General features: G+C 45.9%; 1 protein-coding gene across 2 annotated transcripts in view; it reads left to right on the forward strand.

The window, feature by feature from the left end:
• The first annotated feature begins 1,919 nt into the window (after nt 1–1,919).
• CENPF (centromere protein F) overlaps nt 1,920–19,693 on the forward strand; it is a 72,716-nt gene continuing 54,942 nt past the window's right edge. For both annotated transcript variants that reach the window (XM_044291589.1, XM_044291591.1), the window contains exons 1-12: nt 1,920–2,022; nt 2,494–2,685; nt 3,793–3,989; nt 4,172–4,284; nt 6,856–6,947; nt 7,121–7,412; nt 8,866–9,068; nt 10,313–10,438; nt 10,528–10,656; nt 12,020–12,142; nt 14,319–14,454; nt 16,385–18,561. In XM_044291589.1, coding sequence (XP_044147524.1) covers nt 2,524–2,685; nt 3,793–3,989; nt 4,172–4,284; nt 6,856–6,947; nt 7,121–7,412; nt 8,866–9,068; nt 10,313–10,438; nt 10,528–10,656; nt 12,020–12,142; nt 14,319–14,454; nt 16,385–18,561 — 3,750 coding nt within the window. In that variant the 5' untranslated portion in view covers nt 1,920–2,022; nt 2,494–2,523. The remainder of the gene's footprint in view (nt 2,023–2,493; nt 2,686–3,792; nt 3,990–4,171; nt 4,285–6,855; nt 6,948–7,120; nt 7,413–8,865; nt 9,069–10,312; nt 10,439–10,527; nt 10,657–12,019; nt 12,143–14,318; nt 14,455–16,384; nt 18,562–19,693) is intronic.

Genomic DNA, 19,693 nt, shown 5'->3' on the forward strand with positions numbered 1-19,693 from the left:
TTTTAAAAGAACGGACGTACGGATGCGGATTTCACACGAGCGAGTTTTCTGCGCGGTGGCCATGCATGAAGTGAACGCATAGCACCCGCACTGAATCACGTTTTTTGCATTCCGTATACAGAACCATTTATTTCAATGGATCTGCAAAAAAAAGAAGGTACTCTGTATGCCTTCCATTTCCGTTCAAAGATAGAACATGTCCTATTATTGTCCGCATAACGGACAAGGATAGTACTGTTCTATCAGGGGCCCGCTGTTTTGTTCCGTAAAAAACGGAATGGCAACGGACATCATCCGTATTTTTTGCGGACCGCAAAATACTGGAAAAGCCATACGGTCGTGTGCAAAAGGCCTAAGGGTTTGTTCACACAAATGTATGTGTTCTGTTCCGTGCATTGGGCACCACAATTTGCGGTCCCCAATGCACGGAGAACGTTCGTGCAGACTCCGGGATGGATCCAGACGCATTCAACTTGAATGGGTCCGCATCCTTCCATTCCGCAAAAAGAGAGAGCAAGTTCTATTTTTTTGTGTAATGAAAGTACGGAACTCTATAGTGCTTCCGTAGCGTTCCGCACCTCTGGATTTGCGGACCCATTGAAGTAAATGGGTCTGCATCAGTGATGCGGAATTCACACAGAACGGTGTCTGTGTATTGCATATGCGTTACGCAATACGGAACGCATACGTTTGTGTGAACAAGCCCTTTTCCGGCTGCAATGCAATTTTAACTGATGGTTGCTAGGAGATATTTTTAAAGGTCTCATGCACACAACCGTTGTTTCATTCCGTGTCCGTTGTTCAGTTTTTTCTGCAGACCCGGACGGGTCCGTTGAAATCTCGGCTAATGCACCGTTTGTCATCCGCGTCCGTGATCCCAGCCCGTCAAAAAAATATAACCGGTCCTATTTTTTTCACGGAAAACGGTTTGTGGACCCATTCAAGTCAATGGATCCATGAAAAAACACGGAGGCACACAAGATTGTCATCCGCATCCGTTTTTTTTCCTATCATTTGCATGGCAAACTTTAGACTTTTTTTTTTAACTTTCCTTCATGTCTGGTGATCCTCCAAAAATAAAGGAAGACACACGGAAACAAATCACAGATCACGGAACCCCATTTTACGAAACGAAACACAACGGTCGTGTGCATGAGGGCTAAATCTTCAGTTTTTGAGAAAAACACATGAAAACTGATTGCACCCGCGTGGAAAAAACTGAAACACTAAACGCAATCGCAGACAAAACTGACTGAACTTGCTTAGGAAATGGTGCGAGTTTCACTGAACGCACCCGGACACAATCAGTATCGTCATTTATAGCGCAGTGAACACTATAAACACAAAACTGCACGTTGTTTCACCACACAAGATACTTTTTCCTTGCCCCTGTTTTCCAATACAAGCTATGGTAAATGAAACTGTTCCTAAAAAAAAAAAAAAACACGTCTAAAGGCTAAAAATATTTGAAGCTCCCAGGCAGGGAACAAAATAAAACGCAGGATGAAAAACTGTCTCGGGTTAAAATGCTGGAAAGCAAGATAAAAAAAAAAATCCTAAAAACTTCTTTGCGACAGTTCAGCCTCCAGGAGGAGAGCCAGCGCACAGGCCCGCAGCCGTACTCCCCAGCTCCTGCGCCGGGGTCCGCCTCACAAGTGCGCGCGCACACACTACTAAGCAGCCGCCTCGTCTACGGTTGAAATTCCTACAGAGCACTCTCATTGGCCAATGGCTTTTAGCTTCAATCAATCGCATTCGTCCTTTTGCCAGCCAATAGCATCCAACCTTACATGTCCCGGCAAGGAATATTTGAATTGGAGCCACTCCTATAGTGGGCGGGCTATTAAGATAAGCTCGATCCAATAAGATACGTTGGTGGAAACCTTCGGACCAATCACAGAGGTCCTTTCATCGATGGGCTGCCCCGGTGCTCCTGTTGCGTGCTGTGGACGGCGCGGTGTTTGAATCGTTATCGTACCGGATGAAATGACGGGATCCGGGCGGTGATTATACGGGTGACAGGTGAGAGCTCTGCAGGGGTAGGGGGCACCCTGACACACTAGATGACATAGAGCCCAGGGACTTGTCGCCCGATCAGATCATATAGGACCGAGCGATGTTTCTAGCTTCCTGCACAATGTGAGAATTTGTTTTGCTTCTTCTATAGAAGTGAGTTATTTCCAGCTTTTGTCCTGGTTGCTGGGGCACCACAAGTCTCAGCATGCTTTTTCTATTAGTGCTGCAGCTGCCATGCTTGCTGGGGGTCATTCACTACATGCTTAGCCGTACTGTGGAACTTTCCACAATTTCCTCTAGTCACATGCACTACAGGTCCCAGCACGGCCGTTGCTGACCAATGTTCTCTTGCATAGAGTAATACATTTGCACCTCCTTGCTGATGGTTTCCCTAATATCACGTCATCCGCAGTAGAAGCGGTGGTCTTGTCGGGCACCCGGGTGTCATGTAAGCTGTGTTTTGGTTTAATTTTCTAGGTTTACCATTGGAGCCTGTGGAGCGGGACGATGAGTTGGGTGGTGGAGGAGTGGAAGGAGGGTCTGCCCTCCAAGACCCTGCAGAAGATCCAGGAGCTGGAGGCTCAACTGGACAAGCTGAAGAAGGAGCGGCAGCAGAAGCAGTTGCAGCTGGAGTCCCTGGAGGCCGCCTTCCAAAAACAGAAGCAGAAGGTAAAGCCCCCAGACCCCGCAGCCTGCCGGCACCCCAACACCCCTGCCGCAGGCTACCCCAATTCATTACACTGGAGGAGGCCAGAGGGTTTCCAAAATGACTACTTAAAGGTGATGTCAGGTTTGAGATCCCATTTTTCAATAACCCTCAGTCTGAAGGGCCCTCCACAAACCTGCCTCGTGTTTGCTACAGTGTATCAGCGCAGGTAAACTCTCTCTCCGCCTTAGAAGTTTAGACGGGATACATTGTAGAAAAACCTCTGCAGTGAGAAGTGTTTGGTCTGTGCATCCTCTGAATGGAAAATATGAACGTTCTGATTCAGAGACAGCAAGCAGAGGTGAAGAACACACAGCGCCACCCCTGCCCATAGGTTGTGTCTGGTATTGCGGCTCAGCCCCATTGAAGTGAATGGGTCTGACCTACGCCCAGGCCACGTGACCTACAGTCGTGACATCACGGGTAGTGTTGAGCGAACTTCTGTTTTAAGTTCGGGTTATCGAAGAATCGCGTTATGGATTCCGCTACCACGGACCATAACGGAATTTAGAATCCATAACGCGATTCTTCGATAACGTGAACTTTAGACGCTGAGCTTAAAACACAAGTTCGCTCAACACTAATCACGGGGCCTGCGGGAAGCCGCGATAGGGCTACGGCGCCACTGTGATCGCCGCTGCCTTCTCAAAAAGCTGATCGGTGGGGGTCCCGGGTATTGGACACTCGCCGATCAGATACCGATGACCTTTCCGGAGGATAGATCATCAGTAAGAAAAAGGCAGACAACCCCTGTAAACACTTTAAACAGCTCTTTTAAATATCCTACCGTTTTATGTACGCAGCTCTTGTGCTAAACTATATGTAACCATGGTAACAGGTCATGTGTGGTCTAATCCTGCTTACTCAGACTCTCTCATAGGTCCCCTCCCCCATGCTTGGTAATTTATTCAGAAGTAGGGACAGATGGAAGCGGAGTATGACTGCAGGATCAGACTACACAGGCTTCTTTGTTGTCTGTTACCATGGCGATACATTGGTTTGCTTGGGAGCTGTATACCGGTATAACTTTTATCGCCTATTTTTATTCCTATTTTGGATGATCTAAACAGGTTGAAAGTGAGAAGAGTGAAGCCACCGCGCTGAAGAGAGAGAACCAGAGCTTAATAGAATTATGTGACCACCAGGAGAAGACGCGGCAGAAGCTGAGCCACGAGCAGCAGGCAAAAGACACGCAGATCAATTTCCTCGATGGACAGCTGAGCGCCAGCAAGAAGCACATAGAGAAGCTGGAGCAGGACCTCAAGAGGTCAGCAGGGGCGGGACAAGTGCTTGATAGACCCCTCCCAGGAGGAGCGGGAGTATGGGGAAAGTGTGTTGTGCTGGGGGAGGGGCTTATGTAGAAATCTGTGCAAATATCTGGCAGTGCCGATGTCAACCAGCAATCATATGTGACCGGTGCTATCGGATTCTTCTGCCTTTGTCCTACAGATACAAGAATGACCTCGAGAGGAGCCAGCAGTCCTCTACTGCAGCGGACATGTCTGTGTGCGTCACCCCCCAGAAGAGCCTCAACGCCCCCTTCACACCTGTTAAATTTAATGGTAATATTTTAATTGCTTTAAACTATCTTTTAAAGGTTGTGTAGATTTTTGCAGCTGTGTTTTTTTATTTTTATTGCTTCACTGCACCTAAAATAAGCACGTGCAGTGTATACAGGTCCTGTCCAAGGTGACAGACTACACACGGGTATAGTTTGTACTCTGTAGCCATGGCGATACATAGGTCTGCCTACAGACTGTATACACAGAACGGTGGGATATTGGCAGCATTGTCTTTCTGTTTTAGATGAGCTGGAGCAATAAAAACTGGTTGCAGAGTGTACGTGCCCTTTAAAGGGAACCTGTCAGCGGCAAAACCCTTCCCACACCGCCCGCAGTACCTTCAAGTAGCCGGCAGCGAGTTTCGAATGATTATTTTCTTACTGCGTTCTGATGAGGCGGGAGTCTGAAAAAACGTTCTTTTATCCTCCGTCCGCGCTATTTTCCAGTCAGGCTTGAAGTCAAGGGGGCAGCGGCCTCTTTGCTTCAAGTAAAGGTAACTGATACCCCTTCCTGCCCCTTCGCTGTGACTGACAACGCTTATGCCCGACAGCCGACTGTCAGTCACAGGAGAAGGGGCAGGAAGGGGTATCAGTTACCTTTACTTGAAGCAAAGAGGCCGCTGCCCCCTTGACTTCAAGCCTGACTGGAAAATAGCGCGGACGGAGGATAAAAGAACGTTTTTTCAGACTCCCGCCTCATCAGAACGCAGTAAGAAAATAATCATTCGAAACTCACTGCGGGCGGTGTGGGATGGGTTTTGCTGCTGACAGGTTCCCTTTAATCTTTTAAAGGGGTATTCCCATTATATCGCTAGGATATGCCCCCATTGTCTGATAGGTGCAAGTCCCACCTCTAGGACCCGCACCTACAAGGAGAACGGAGCGGGAAGAGCTGTGGCTGGAGGACCATGAGTTTCCTGGGGTCCGTCCACCACCAAGCGCTGCTCCCATAGAAGTGAACGGAACCTGCACCTATCGGGCAATGGAGGCATATCCTAGCGATATGCCCCCATTGTATGTGATGGGGGGGAAAACCCCTTTAAAGCAGGGTTTCTCAACTCCAGTCCTCAGGGCCCACCTACCGGTCAGGATTTGAGAATATCCCACAGAATGAATACCTGTGGTAAGTCCTGATGCACAGACACCTAATTATATCACCTGCTCAATACTAAGGAAATCCTGAAAACATGACCGGCAGGTGGGTCCCGAGGACCGGAGTTGTGAAACCCTGATTTAAAGGGTATGAAAACTTTAGCAATTATCTTTTTAAAATTTCCCCAGTCTATCTAAGGCTACTTTCACACTCGTGTTTGGTGTGGATCCGTTCAGATAATACAACCGTCTGCATCCGTTCAGAACGGATCCGTTTTGTATTATCTGTAACGTAGCCAAGACGGATCCGTTTTCTATTGTGCCAGATTGTGTCATAGAAAACGGATTCGTCCTCCTTGACTTACATTGTGTGCCAGGATGGATCCGTTTGGCTCAGCTGCAAGCAGCATTATAGTGTCCGCCTCCAGAGCGGAATGGAGACTGAACGGAGGCAAACTGATGCATTCTGAGCGAATCCTTATCCATTCCGAATGCATTAGGGCAAAACTGATCCGTTTTGGACCGCTTGTGAGAGCCCATGACTGATTTCACAAACCGAAACCAAAACGCCAGTGTGAAAGTAGCCTAAAATATGCAAATAAAGCAAAGCTTCAAAAGTCCAGAATAAATAAAGTCTATATACCGGTAATCATTTTGTGTATACAGCCCTTGTACATGGTTACAGGCTACACATGTAAAATGGCTGGGAAGTTTACACACCCTTTTAATGACAGTTTAATGGGTCTGTAGACCTTTGCAATGTGTTATTATTATTTATATATTTTTTCTTAAGCGTTGTCTCACTTCAGCAAATGGCATTTATCATGTAGAGAAAGTGAATACAAGGCATTTACTAATGTATTGTGATTGTCCATATTGCCTCCTTTGCTGGCTGGATTTATTTTTCCATCACATTATACACGGCTCGTATCCACGGTTACGACCACCCTGCAATCCAGCCGCGGTGGCAGTGCTTGCACATTTATAGGAAAAAGTGCCAGCCTCTCTGGTAGGTGGGGCCGGACACAGGGTAGTGCTTTTTCCTATAGTGTTGAAGTATGATCACCGCTGTAACCACGGTAGGAGATTTTTTATCAAGACTATTTGCAAATTTTAGATGAATTTAAGCAATAAAAATGCCTGCAAAAGTGGACACACCCTTCAAATAGAAGCCTCTATATCTGATCGGTAGGGGTCCGCAACCCCCGCCAATCGGCTGTTTGAAGAGTCATCTTGTTCGTGGGTCACATGACCTGTGTGCAGCTCACCCGCTGAACTGCAGTACCAAGAACAGCCACTATACAATGGGCGGCGCTGCGCTTTTTAAGCTGCTAGGAGGTCGCAGCGTTTACCGGCCTCTTCAAACAGCTGATCGGCGAGGGTGTCGGAACACATCGCATGCTGATGACCTTTCCTGAGGATAGGCCTTTTAGTATGAAACACTCGGACAACCCCTTTAACAGGACTTGTACATTGGCAGATTCTAAATATGAAGAGCTGCAGGAAAAGTACAGTAAGGAGGTGGAGGAAAGAAAGAAGCTGGAGACGGAGTTAAAAATTCTGCAAATGAAAGTAAGTGACATGCTCACTCCATAATCTGAGGCTTTGGAGGTTTGCTTCCATGCTTTACACTGCTGCTCTGCTTGTTTCGATTAGCTGCTGGCTATTTTATGTATATTTTTATGTCTGTCTTACGTCTATGTAAAAGAGAACCGTCACTATGCTCTGTCTGCTTCTTTGTGCAGCTGGCGAACCAGACATCTCAGCCCACTCCCCAAAATACAATGAACCACCGAGACATTGCCCGCCACCAGTCGTCCTCCTCGGTGTTCTCGTGGCAGCAGGAGCGGACACCGGGCCGCACGTCGTCCAGCGCCCACGATCCCTCGCTCAAGAGGAATTACTCCTCCATCCAGTATCCGTGGGATCCGGAAGAGACGCCGAGCAAAAGAGGATTCAGATCTGAGGGCGCGAGCAGGAGCTTCAGCGAGACCGCCAACAATCCGGCCAATGATCAGCTCAGGAGCCAGAATCAAGGTGACCTTACCAAACTCCTAATTAATTACTCCCCTCAGCAGAGCAGTGTTCTCCGGCAAAACTACAACTCCCAGCATCCTCCAATAGCCGGGAACTAGAATGGGAGTTGCAGGGGAAAACACTGATATGTCCGTATGAAAACAGCATCACAACCGCTCCTCGTGTCCGTCTGTATTTTTCATCCTTCTGAATATTTTCTCTGCTGAGTGGGCGCGCTCTTCCTGATGTGATGCCCAGCCAATCGGATGTCTCCCAACGTTTGCTCTCCCTTCTCTCTCACTGCATGAGTCTCATAGACGGAGAGAAACTGCAGCTGCCTCTCCCTCTTCCCCCTCTTTTATTAGTCTGGTTCATCTCCCGGCGCGCCCACAAATCAGCTGTTTGAAGGGGCCATAATGCTCACATGCGATGCAGCCTTTTCACAGGATACCGAGCACAGCGCCTTACATTGTATAGTGGCTGTGCTTGGTATTGCAGCTCACTCCCATTCACTTGAATAAGACAGAGCAGCAGAAAGGACATGTGACCTAGGAAGAGGATGCGGTGCTCCCTGGTGCGCCACAGCTTCTTTAATAGCTGGTTGGCGTTGGTGACCCCCTGACCTCCACTGGTCAGGAATTTACGAACCGCCCAGGTCCCAGCTTTTTTTTTGCTCCCCGGCCTTGTCTTCCTCGCTTGGGTCCTCTGCTGTTCTAAATATCCGCTTTGATGCCGCTGCAGTCGTGAGCTGACCCCTTTGCGTGATGTCAATTGGTGACGTGACACTAGAGCAGGCATCTCAAACTGCGGCCCTCCAGCTGTTGCAAAACTACAACTCCCAGCATGCCCGGACTGCCTACAGGTATCAGCCTACAGCAGGGCATTGTGGGAGTTGTAGTTTTACAACAGCTGGAGGGCCGCAGTTTGAGATGCCTGCACTAGAGGGTCAGGTTGTAGCGTCAAAGGGGATGGTTACAGTGGAGGATCCAGGTGAAGGAGCAAGTAAGTGTGTGTCATTTGTGCACCTCCCCTCCTAAAACTCTAGAGTCTGATTTTTAGCTTCTACATAATCTATGCACTTCCCCAATGAACTACAGGAGGGGATTGCCCCTCACGCAGGTTTAGGGCTCATGCACATGAATTATCTTTCAGTGTTTGTTCCGTGTTTTTGTGTTTTTTTTTTTTTCTTTTTGTTTTTTTTTGTTTTTTTTGCATCCGCAAAAAATAAACAGAAGTTACTCCATGTGCCTTCCGTTTCCGTTCCGCTAAAAAATAGAACATGTCCAATTTTCCGCATTGTGGACAAGGATAGGACTGTTCTATTATGGACCAGCTCTTCTGTTCCGCAAAATACGGAATGCACACGGACGTCATCCGTATATTTTTTTGTGTACCGCAAAACACTTATGGTCGTGTGCATGAGCCCTTAGAATGTAATTGCTGACGGCTGCTTCTTCTGTGGTCGCTTTCGTAGAATTGCGATCCAGAGTTAATGAGCTGGAGCTTCGCTTAGAGGTCCAAGAAAAAGAGCTGAAAAATCAACTTCACAAACTCCAGGAGACTCAGACCCTGATGGAGAAGACGCAGGCAGAGCTGGCCGAGAGAGACAAGACGCTGAGCAAGAGCCGCGAGGACCTGGCGCGAATCACTGTCCAGTTTGAACAGTCTGTCGACAAGGTAAGTGATGGTGATGTCATTCTTTAAAGCGGTTGTCCCATCTGGGACATTGATGGCTTATTGCTAGGATATGCCATCGATGTCAGGCAGGTGCGAGTCCCACGTCTGGCACCTGCTTCTATCTCTGCGTGCTATTCTCTGAGCTCCCATAGCGGTGTATGGGGGGTGGTGATTATGGGGGCGGCCATCTTGTCTGAGCTGGTGTTAGCAGCCTTCAGAGGTTTCCTTTACAGCAGCCACGTGGACCATTGGAAGCTGTAGAATGGAAATGACTCATTGTATGGAATGTTGTGGGCATGAGCAGGTGAGCTGTGACCTCCCCTACTGCGAATGATGATTCCTGTATTATCTATGTATAGGCATTATATGTCCTTGTAATCCTGCTGTTGATGATAATGAGATGACTGCTGGAAAGTAATCTCTACAGAAGAGGAAGTGTCAGACTAATATTTGTAAGGTTTCAGGTTCTCTTTTAATATAGATGATGGCACAGGGAATTAGAAAGGCCAAAAATTAAAGGGGTTGTCCTGGATTTTGCTGTTGATGGCTAACCTCAAGCAATCCATATCTGATCGTCAGGAGTATGACAACCCAAAGCCCCGCTGTTTGGGGGTGGCACCAGAACTACACGGCTCCGTCCATTGTGGAGTGGACAGAGATGGTTACTGCAGTGCTTCTCCTATTCATTCCAGTGGGAGCAAAGCTGCAATAACCAGCGCGGGAGTCAGACCCTCAACGGTCAGGTGTCAATGGCCTTTCCTGCCTTCAAGAGTGAAATCCTGGACATCCCCTTTAAAGGGGTTTTCCAGTGTTGCAGCCGATAACCCCTGGGTTTTGAGCCGGTACCCCTTAACATATATAAAAAATAAAAAAAAACTAACCTGTCCGCTGTCCTGAAGCTGCTCCATTCCCAAGCAGCACTGCCCCATGACTGCTGCAGCCAGTCACTGACCTCAGTGGTGACAGCGGCCTGAACGATATGTCGCAGCTGTGATCACGGGACCAAGCCGCATCCTGGTCTTGTGGGGATCGTAAGCGGATGGGTAAAGGGCAGCAGTGGGCAGGTGAGTGGTGTTTTTTATGTTAGTGGCACAAGTTTGGACTCCAGGGGTTGTTGGCCCAAAGGCCAGACAACCCATTTTAACACATTTTAACAGAAAAACTTGATTTAACCAGTAGGCCATTTTCGGATGATCCATCCTCTACACTTGCAGTCCGGCTGTAAAGCGCTTGTTATGTTTCAGTGCACGGCGACCGAGCAGAAGCTGAAGAAGGTTTCGGAGGAACTGAGCTGTCAGAGGCAGAACGCAGAGAGCGCCCGCCTGGCCCTGGAGCAAAAACTGAAGGAGCAAGAGAGAGAAAACCAACAGGTGCCTCCTGTTAGTGTGGTCTCCTGGGCACCAGCTGAGCTGGTAGTGCCTGCTGCCAGGTACTGTAACTCCTATCATTGTGTACACAGGAGCTGCTGCGTCAGCAGAATTCCCTAAAGGACATGGAGCAGCAACTGAACCAGACCAAAAGCAAACTAAGCCAAGAGTCCCAGCAAGCAAAGAACGAGTTTAATGCCATCCAATCAGAACTGGATCGGGTAAGGCGCTTCCCGTACTGTTTTGTGGTTTTCGTTTTGTCATTGAGCTGCCTGCCGCTCCATCAGGACAGAGCTACGGGACAAGTTGTACTTTCTAATGGCGTTATTTAATATAGAGCCTCGTGTTTGGGATCGGAGGATGTCCCAGAGGTCAGATCCCCACTGATTAGGTACTTATTCCCTTTCCTGATAACCTTAAAGGGAACCTGTCGCCAGGATTTTGTGTAAAGAGCTGAGGACATGGGTTGCTAGATCGCCGCTAGCACATCCGCAATACCCAGTCCCCATAGCTCTGTGTGCTTTCATTGTGTAAATAAAAAGATTTGACACATATGCAAATTAACCTGAGATGTGTCCTGTACGTGAGATGAGTCCAGCGTGAAGGAGCTCAGCACCGCCCCGCGTCCTCCAATCTCCTCCTTGCTCCCCGACGTCAGAAAGCTAGAGCGCCGTAATAGTGTTCCTTCCCTGTGCTGGCATCGGCCTCAGGGAACAAACTGAGCATGTGCATTGTGAGATTACTGCGCTCTAGCTTTGTGACGTCGGGGAGCAAGGAGGAGATTCTGAGGACGCGGGGCGGTGCTGGGCTCCTTCACGCTGGACTCATCTCAGGGACAGGACACATCTCGGGTTAATTTGCATATGTGTCAAATCTTTTTGTTTACACAATAAAAGCACACAGAGCTATGGGGACTAGGTATTGCGGATGTGCTAGAAGCCCATGTCCTCAGCTCTATACATCAAATCCCGGTGACAGGTTCCCTTCAAGTTACCGGAATATCCCTTTAAGTTATTCAAAATCTGTTGGCCTGTAGGAGGCCACACCACTTCCCGCTAAGCCCCACCCACTCCCCCCAAAGGTGGTGAGAGCAGTGTTAGGCCTCATGCACGTATGTATTTTGCAGTCCGCAGAAAATACGGATGACTGTGTGCATTCTATATTTTGCGGACCGGAACAGCCGGCCCCTAATAGAACAGTCCTATCCTTGTCTGTAATGCGGACAATAATAGGACATGTTCTATTTTTTTGCGAAGCGAAAATGCGGCTATACGGAAACGGAATGCACAAGGAGTACCTTCCATATTTTTATTATTATTTTATAATATTTATTATTATTTTTTTTTTTGTGAACCCATTGAAATAACTGGTTCCGTGTACAGTCCGCCATAAAAAAACACGTAACTGGCACGGAAAGAAAATCCGTTCATGTGCATGAGCCCTTAAATTGAGAAAAAGGATTTGCAAATTTTCATGCAAAAAAACAGCAACTTTTGTATGAAGGAAAACTGCTGGATGGATAAATTCCTCCCTCGGTGTTTGTGTTAATGTTGGCCGCTGATTTTGATTGCTCCTCGCCCGTAGGCGACACACGGGAAGAAGGCTCTGGAGCTGGAAGTAGATGATTTAAAACAGAAATTATCCAGATCGGAGCAAGCCGTGTCCACCGGCCAGAATCATGTGACTGATCTCAAGAAGGACCTGGAGGTAAGTGATTGATTTATTTTAATAAGGTAATCCTTAGGATACTGGAGATTTTTTTTTTTTTTTTTTTCGTTTTTGCTTTTTCACTTTTCTTTTCTGTTTTCCTGGAGCCATAACTTTTTTAGTTTTTCCTTTCACATATCCATATGAGGGCTTGTTTTTTTGCGGGACAAGTTGTACTTTCTGATGGCACCATGTAATATAGAATGCAACGTAGTCGGAAGCGGGGAAAAAATAGTTATGTCTACTGAGCTTGTTTTTTGCGAGGCCATCTGTAGTTTTTATTGATACCATTTTGGAGTGTGTGTGTGTGTGTGTGTGTGTGTGTGTGTGTGTGTGTGTGTGTATTTTTTTAATTACATTTTATTACTTTTTTTGGGGTAAAAGAAGCAATGGAAAAATTGGTGAATCGGCCAGTCGCTGTATTGGAAAAAATATTTTTAGATTTTAATGGCACGTGCGTTTTTGGACACTGTGATACTCATGATGTTTATATTTTTTTGTTATTTACGTATTTATAAGTGTGCACTTGATCACGCCATCTGAAGGCTGTAATGACCGCGATTGGCATTATTGCTGGTTGCGGACATTAGCCATGTTCTTCGCTGTTTGAAACATGTTTAAAGAACGCTCCAGTGCCGTAGCAAAAGGGTTGAAATAGGTTAATCCAGCTTGGTCTGGATCCATAGCCACATGCTAATTAGCCTGCGTGGGGATCCACAGCATGAGGGTGGCTACTTTCATAATTCCCCCCCCCCCCCCCCCCCAAAAAAAAAAAAAAAACATCCTTCAAGGGACAGTGCTATATTGGTCAGAGCTATGTAAGGTGTATTACAGAAAGTGTATGATGGGGGTTGTATGATTGTATGACAACATTAGGCCTCATGCACACGGCATCTGTTGCTCCGTTCCGAGGCCCCGCAAAAAAAATAGAACATGTCCTATTCTTGTCCGTTTTGTGTACAAGAATGGGGTTTTCATAGTAGGTGGGCGTCTCGCTGCCTGGTCATATCCCAAAGTGCACCACGTAGAAAGATGCGGTTCACACTCGCTGTCCTCTTACTACTGGAATGTAGTGAATGAAGGAGCAGCTACTCCAACTCCCATTATCTTCAGCTAGTCCTCCTGCTCTCTCAAAGTATTTAACCTCTTGTACCTGTGGAAAAATCTATTCTTGCCTTCTCCCCGCCGCAGCTTAAATTCCGACAGGACTCCTAAGGATTTTCTGAGCTCTCTGCTGGGCTGGATTCCTTTTATTTATTTTTTATCACATTATATATGGCTCATATCCAGGGGGTTTCGACCACCCTGCATTTCAGCAGCAGTGGTCGTGCTTGCACACTATAGGGAAAAATGCCAGCTTCTAGTGGCCGGGATCTAGGCACGCTTGCCACCTCGTATCTGCGATGCAGGGGTCTTCGTAACTCCTGGATATGAGCAAAATGAAAGATGCAATATGGACAATCACAATACATTAGTAAGTGCCTTGTATTAAAGGAAACCTGTCACCATGATTTTGCGCATAGAGCTGGGGACATGGGCTGCTAGATGGCTGCTAGCACATCTGCAGTACCCAGGTCCCATAGCTCTCTGCGCCATCAAAAGAAAATATCCAGATATAACTAATAAAAGAAAATACTAAAAAGAAGCTTTATTGGCACATTAAATAAATAGGACTACTTACCTCAGAAGTGATTGCTGCCGTTTCTATGAAGCTGCTTCCGCTACGCCCAGTGACCTTCTACAAACCCTGGAGGCATATGGTGGAAGACTAGCTATTGCAAAACCGCTGTTTTATAGCGGATATTTTCTGTGATGGGTAACGTAATATACAGATCACAACACAGAATAGATACAGATCGCCTCCTCCCCCTCCCTGCAAAATGACCTCTGTGCAGGTCACAGAGCATGCCCACAACCCCCATGAACATCTCCAGATGACAGCTTCCTGTTGTCCATGTGGCCGCTGAAAAGCGAGTCTCTAAATTGCTGTTAACAGCTCAGTCGGGATAACCGCCTCCATAACCAGTACGAAAAAATAGAATGGAAAAAAAATAATAATCTGAAAATAAAAACAGGCAGGAGAAAACATGTCAGTAGAGATGATATATTCTTTGTATGACTCGCTCCCTGAGTGATCCGTCGCCTCATTTGCTTTTCCGGTTTTGTCCCCCCTCAGGAGGCGAGGACTCAGCAAAATGCAATCAAAAGTCAACTGGACCAGAAAATCAAAGAAGCTTTGAAACTAGAAGATGAATTCCGAACTGCAAATCAGACTCTACGGCAGGACCAAGTGTTCATAGAGGAACTGAAAAGTAAGTGCCCCCCCTGCAGCAGCTTGGTGTGTCGCTGATCCAGCCGATATTAGGCCGCAGCAGAATCTCAATCGCCCCGTGCTTGGCGCTTATTAATGTCGGTATTATGCTAACTATCGGAGATACAACCAAAATAAATCCAGAACGGCTGACTCTGATATATGGGTTTGTAATGAGATTGCCACCTCGCCCCTGGGTACAGTGCAGGCGCCCCCTTCTCATGTGCTAGAAGAGCGACTTCCCCAAAATACATAAATGTGGCGCCTGAATGCTTGCGATACAGCGGCCGTTCTAACGCTCAGAGGCTTCGTGCTCTTCTTAGAACACCTCCAAATGAAGGTTTGTTTCGCCCGCTTTTGTAGAAAGGCAAATGTTGAGCGGCCATTGTAATAGCCATACAGTGCAGGCTAATAAACTAGGCATATAGCCTGGTAGGGTTGATCATGCTTTATTCATATGCTAATAACTTAACCGGAGCACTGAAGGGCTGGCCAAAACCCTTGGAGCACCACTTTGTTACACCCCTTCCCCTTCAGTCCTTTGCCTGGACTGACAGCGCTAGGCATCGGTTATAGCCATGTCTTCTTGTCCCTGCTCTCCCGGTCTCTGCACTTGTTCTGTTACTCTCGAAGTGCTGAGAACCATCATCTGTGCCTGCGCTGGTTTCTCCCGGTTTCAGCGCTTGATCAGTGTGTTTCCTGATTCTGGCCATATTATGAGCTTGCTGTATGAGTTCAACTGAAGCTGTAGAAATCCATACAAGGCGAACTCCCCCCCCCCCCCCCCCCCTGAGTGGCACTCAGACAGAATTGTGCTAACAACTATGCTAAGATCATCACTGACCTTAAGGCTGGTTTCACACGGGCGTGACTGATTTGATCCGGATGCGTTCAGGGTGCGTTCAGTGAAAATGCTGCGATTTTGGCACTAAAACAAGTCAGTTTTGTCTGCGATTGCGTTTAGTTGTTCAGTTTTTTCCGCGCGGTTGCAATGCGTTTTGATGCGTTTTTCACGCGCGTGATAAAAAACTGAATGTTTACAAACAACGTCTCTGAGCAACCATCAGTGAAAAACGCATCGCACCCGCACTTGCTTGCGGATGCAATGCGTTTTTCACGCAGCCCCATTCACTTCTATGGGGCCTGTCCTGCGTTACAAACGCAGAATATAGAACATGCTGCGATTTCAAAGCATTGCAGAAGTGATGCGTGAAAAAAAACACTCATGTACACAGCCCCATTGAAATGAATGGGTCAGGATTCAGTGCGGGTGCTATGCGTTCACATCACGCATGGCACCCGCGCGGAAATCACGGTCGTGTGAAAGGGACCTAACTGTGACCTGTCAGCACCACTGAGGCCACCACAGCTGGTGACTGGACATCCTCACCGGAAGCCTAAAATGGGGAAATTTGTAAGGAATGACTTTTTTTTTTTTTATTTTTTTTTTTTTTTTATTATTTTCCAGTATTCTAAGCTGTTTTTATAAATTTTTAGTTGGCTGACATCACCTATTAAAGGGCATGTCTCATCAGATTTGTACCTGTGAAACTGGCCGACTTGTTACATGTGCACTTGGCAGCTGAAGGCATCTATGTTGGTCCCTTGGTCATATGTGCCCGCATTGCTGAGAAGAATTATGTTTTAATGTATGCAAATGAGCCTCTAGGAGCAACGGGGGCGTTGCCATAACACCTAGAGGCTCTGCAATCCTGGCTGTCTGCCCCCCCCCCCGATCAGATACTGAGGATAGGTCACCAGTGTAAAAATCGCGTAAAACCCCTTTAAGTACAATTCAAAGATTGCACCTCTGAAGAATGCTAAATATAGCTGTGGAGTAGAATAAAGGCTATAACTACATATAAACTGCTAAATAAATTATGATGTTACTTAAAAGTACATTATTTTATTTTTTTATATACCTTTTTCAGACAAGAACAATAGTTTGGATGCAGAACTGAAAGCTGCCTTGCAGAAACTTAACTACCAAGACTCGACCTGTTTGGAAAATCTTAAGGTGACGGTGACTAATTTGGAGAAGGAAAGAAATTATGCAAAGGAAATGTTGCAGACGAGAGAGAACGACTTGACTGAAATGAAAAACGCTCAAACTAAAATGTCGGAAGAATTGTCAACTCTGAAGAATCAGCTTCATTGTAAAGAGCAAGAATGTAAAGACTTGGGTGATTGGAAAAATGAATGTGAAAATAATACTGTCAAGTTCATCACTGAGAAGGAGGAAACGTCTAGAAGGATCAAAGACTTGGAAACGACGGTTCAAAATCTTACCGATCAGATCTCTTCACTGGAAAACAATAAGAGAAACTTGCACACCCAGATAAAAACCCTTCAAGATATTCTTGATGTAAGAACATCTGATCTGGAGGTCCAGAAAGTTAACTGCACCAATCTGAACAGTCAGATGGTGTCGGAAGGTCAAAAATATCAAAAAGAAATCGAAAACCTCTTACAAAAAATATCTGAACTTGAGATGCAACGAAAGATACAAGAAGTAGATGTCTGGTCAAACCGGGTGTCGTTTTTGGAAAATGAGTTGGAGACACAGAAACTACTGAATGCTGAATTACAAGATCGGCTGGACCTACTTCTGAGAAATCAACAGGAAGTCCAAGAGCATGTGTCTGAAGTGGAAGGAAAGCCTGAGGGTCGTTTGTCTAATTCTACAAGCTCAAAAGACATATCATCCAAACCTAGTGTGGATTCTTTTATATCTACCATCAGGGAAAAAGAAGAAGAAATCAACATGTTATCAGAAAAGTTGAATTTTGTAGAGTCTGAGATGGAATCTATGCATCAAAATAACAAAGAACTTAAGACTAAGCTGCAAGAGCTAAATCTGTTGTCCGAGTCGTGGTCTGCTGAGAGGGAAACACTCTCTGCGTCAGTTACTTCTCTTCATAAAGACCTCGAAAAGCTGACTGAGGAAAACAAAGTAATGGGCAACGCGCTGAATGACGAGAAGACGCAACAAAAGAATGCAAAGATTGACAATTCAGAGAGAGACATCACAGTCAGTGTTCAAAAAGATGACCTGGTAGATGGGTCTAAAGAAGAAAACGGAAGCCAGGATGAAAATCCAAATGGAGACATGACTGAGTGGAAAGAAAAAGCTCTCAGAATTCAGAAAGAGAACAGTCGCCTGCTACGAGCTAACGAAGAGCTGTCATCATTGATTGGAAAGCTTCGAGACAATGAATCCTCTCTCAATAAGGTTCTAGAAGAATTGCGTATTTGTCTGAAGGACAAAGAAACGTCTTTAAGGAAAGCACAAACAAAGTTAGAATTGATGAACAAAAGTTTTAAGGAGGAAGATTTTTCAGCAGAAAGAGTCCAGGAACCATTTATTGGCCTTCAGAGCCCAACAAACTTTAGTGTCGAAAATAATAGTGGCTTACAGATGAAGGAAAATCGAGATCGTCTGGAAAGTCCAAAAGAGAAAAAGGCAACCATTCTCAACAGCCGTGATGAAACCATACCCATTGGCACCAGTAATCAAACATTAATGGATAATTCTCTTTTGGATATAACTGAAGATATTTCTTTGTTTACTCCATTGCTTGGATCCCAGAATCGTGAGGAAAATTTGACATTACGGATCAACATGGACCAACTCACATTGGCGTCTGCTAATGACACCACACTGCTCCTACCAGATCTTACGCAGCTAGAGTCCCCAAAACCTGCCACCTTTTCTTCACCTTTTAATCCACCACCTCTTAATGAAAGGGTTGACAGAAACAGAGACCGAAAATCTATTACCAGCGAGATTGTTGACTTACTCCTCCAGCAGTCTCCTACTCAGCAGCAACAGGTCTTATCCTCTGGAGTAAAAAGCGAAGATTTTGTCGAAATGAAAGATTTGCTTCTGGTCTACCAAATGGAACTGAGCAGGTTGCAAAAACATCATCTGTCTGAGATCACCACATGGCAGCAGAAATTAAAAGAACAAGCTTTGGAAATGGAGGCAAAGTTGTCAGCTGAGAAGGCTGAGACTGAGCGGTTGACTCAGGAGCTGGAGGCTGCAAGACTTGAACTTCAAGTTTTTGACTTAAGTGCACGCTCCCTGCTGGCATTTGATAATGATGATGTAAGTGTGCATGGGGAATTTATTGTGCAATGCAGTCTGTTGGCCTTTTTTGCTTTACCCAAGGAGATAACTTGTTTCCTTTATTTGTTAGAAGGCAGTCATAATGTTAGCAATTTTTATACTTGCCCTAATTTGCTCGATCTTAATATTACGATTTGACTTGGTATCCTACACTTCTGTGTAACCAGGCAGTCTATGCTGTTTAAGCTGAGAACATGCAGATTTAGCTATAGTCCAAGTATTGGTGGTGGACAGTTGTTTCAGACTATTGAAAATCAATCTAATCATTGTGAAAATTTATTGGACATGCAATGAAATTCGTCACTTGCATGTTCATGAGAAGGAGTTTCCTGTGATGTACTATTGATTGTCTTCAAGGATCATGAGGACAAAGGGACACTTTTCTGCAACCCTTTTATCCCTTCACTCCTTGATGTATTTTAGATATAGCACTTGAGCAAGATTGGTGTGTGTGAGATGTGTATCGCATCTCCGCTGCCCATGCACCATAGCAGCACAGTGTCCTGAATAATGAAGGCCTAAGAATTTGTCAACTGGACCTCCACATGTGACTCACTGAAGGCCTGTGCTAGAGATAAGCATTTAATGGGAACCTGTCACCGGGATTTTGTGTATAGAGCCGAGGACATGAGTTGCTAGATGGCCGCTAGCACATCCGCAATACCCAGTCCCCATAGCTCGGTGTGCTGTTATTGTGTCAAAAAAACTGATTTAATACATATGCAAATGAACCTGAGATGAGTCCTGTACCTGACTCATCTCAGGTTCATTTGCATATGTATTAAATCATTTTTTTTGACACAATAAAAGCACACAGAGCTATGGGGACTGGGTATTGCGGATGTGCTAGCGGCCATCTAGCAACTCATGTCCTCGGCTCTATACACAAAATCCCGGTGACCGACAGGTTCCCTTTTAATACTAAATATTGTAAAGTCAAAAGTCCTTTTTGCTAGCTCGATTACTCTAGGCTAGTGGTTGTAATCTTTTGGGGTATGCTGGGAGTTGTAGTCTCTCATCAACTTCAGAGCCACATGTTGAAGATTAAAGCTCTTGGCTATGCTCTTCCAATATTCTAGAGACCTCTACAAGGAAGATGAATTTATATAGA

This window comes from Bufo gargarizans, chromosome 4 (genome assembly GCF_014858855.1).
Source record: "Bufo gargarizans isolate SCDJY-AF-19 chromosome 4, ASM1485885v1, whole genome shotgun sequence".
Lineage (NCBI taxonomy): Eukaryota > Metazoa > Chordata > Amphibia > Anura > Bufonidae > Bufo > Bufo gargarizans.